Source organism: Nannospalax galili, unplaced genomic scaffold, assembly GCF_000622305.1.
Source record: "Nannospalax galili isolate Female #2095 unplaced genomic scaffold, S.galili_v1.0 C47711375, whole genome shotgun sequence".
Lineage (NCBI taxonomy): Eukaryota > Metazoa > Chordata > Mammalia > Rodentia > Spalacidae > Nannospalax > Nannospalax galili.
This window is the reverse complement of record NW_008451784.1, coordinates 1-572: the sequence shown is the minus strand read 5'-3', so window position 1 is coordinate 572 and position 572 is coordinate 1. Positions and strand designations below refer to the sequence as shown.

Sequence of the window (572 nt, the reverse complement as noted above, 5' to 3'; positions counted from 1 at the left end):
GAACGTTGGAGCTGTGACAAAGGGGAAGTGCTCTTCCCCAGACAGAGCCAGAGGCATTCATATCCAGCAGCATTGGAGCCCTCTGGCTGAGAGGGAGTCCTGTCCACAGAGGGCCTGGGTAGCTCAGTGGCAGGACACCTCCTTCCAGAGGCCTGGGAACCCCCCAGAAAAGCTGAGTTCCTTCTTACAGCGACCCTGGAGTGCCCTGGCGGGGCAGACCTATCCACAGAGGTCATGGGCAGCCCAGGGACAGGACATCTCCTTCCATAGGCCTGGGAGCCCCCCAGAAAAGCTGAGTTCCTTCTCACAGCGACCCCACAGCGCTCTGGCTGGCCAGGCCTCTTCACAGAGGGCCTGGGAAACTTGTAACGACCAGAAGGTCCCTGGGCCCAGTCTGTGGAGCTCCTTGGACAGGCCACGTCCTGCCTTCCCACGGCCCTGGAATAGCTCTTTTGTGAAAAGGTCCAGCCTGCACAGCAAGGGCAGAAGTGGGGTCTCCCCTCCCTCAAAAGTCAAACAGGCTTGGCCAGAGCCTACCCAGGGCGTCTCTCAGAACCCACCAGCAAAGAAGG

The 572-nt window shown here is 60.1% G+C and overlaps 1 protein-coding gene across 1 annotated transcript; it reads left to right on the top strand.

The window, feature by feature from the left end:
• Positions 1–4: 4 nt before the first annotated feature.
• LOC115069084 (coiled-coil domain-containing protein 187-like) lies at positions 5–565 on the top strand (the record flags this gene model as incomplete). Its single annotated transcript, XM_029560313.1, has 1 exon — positions 5–565. A coding segment is annotated over one exon (561 nt), but the record flags the coding sequence as incomplete, so codon positions are not given.
• Positions 566–572: the final 7 nt, after the last annotated feature.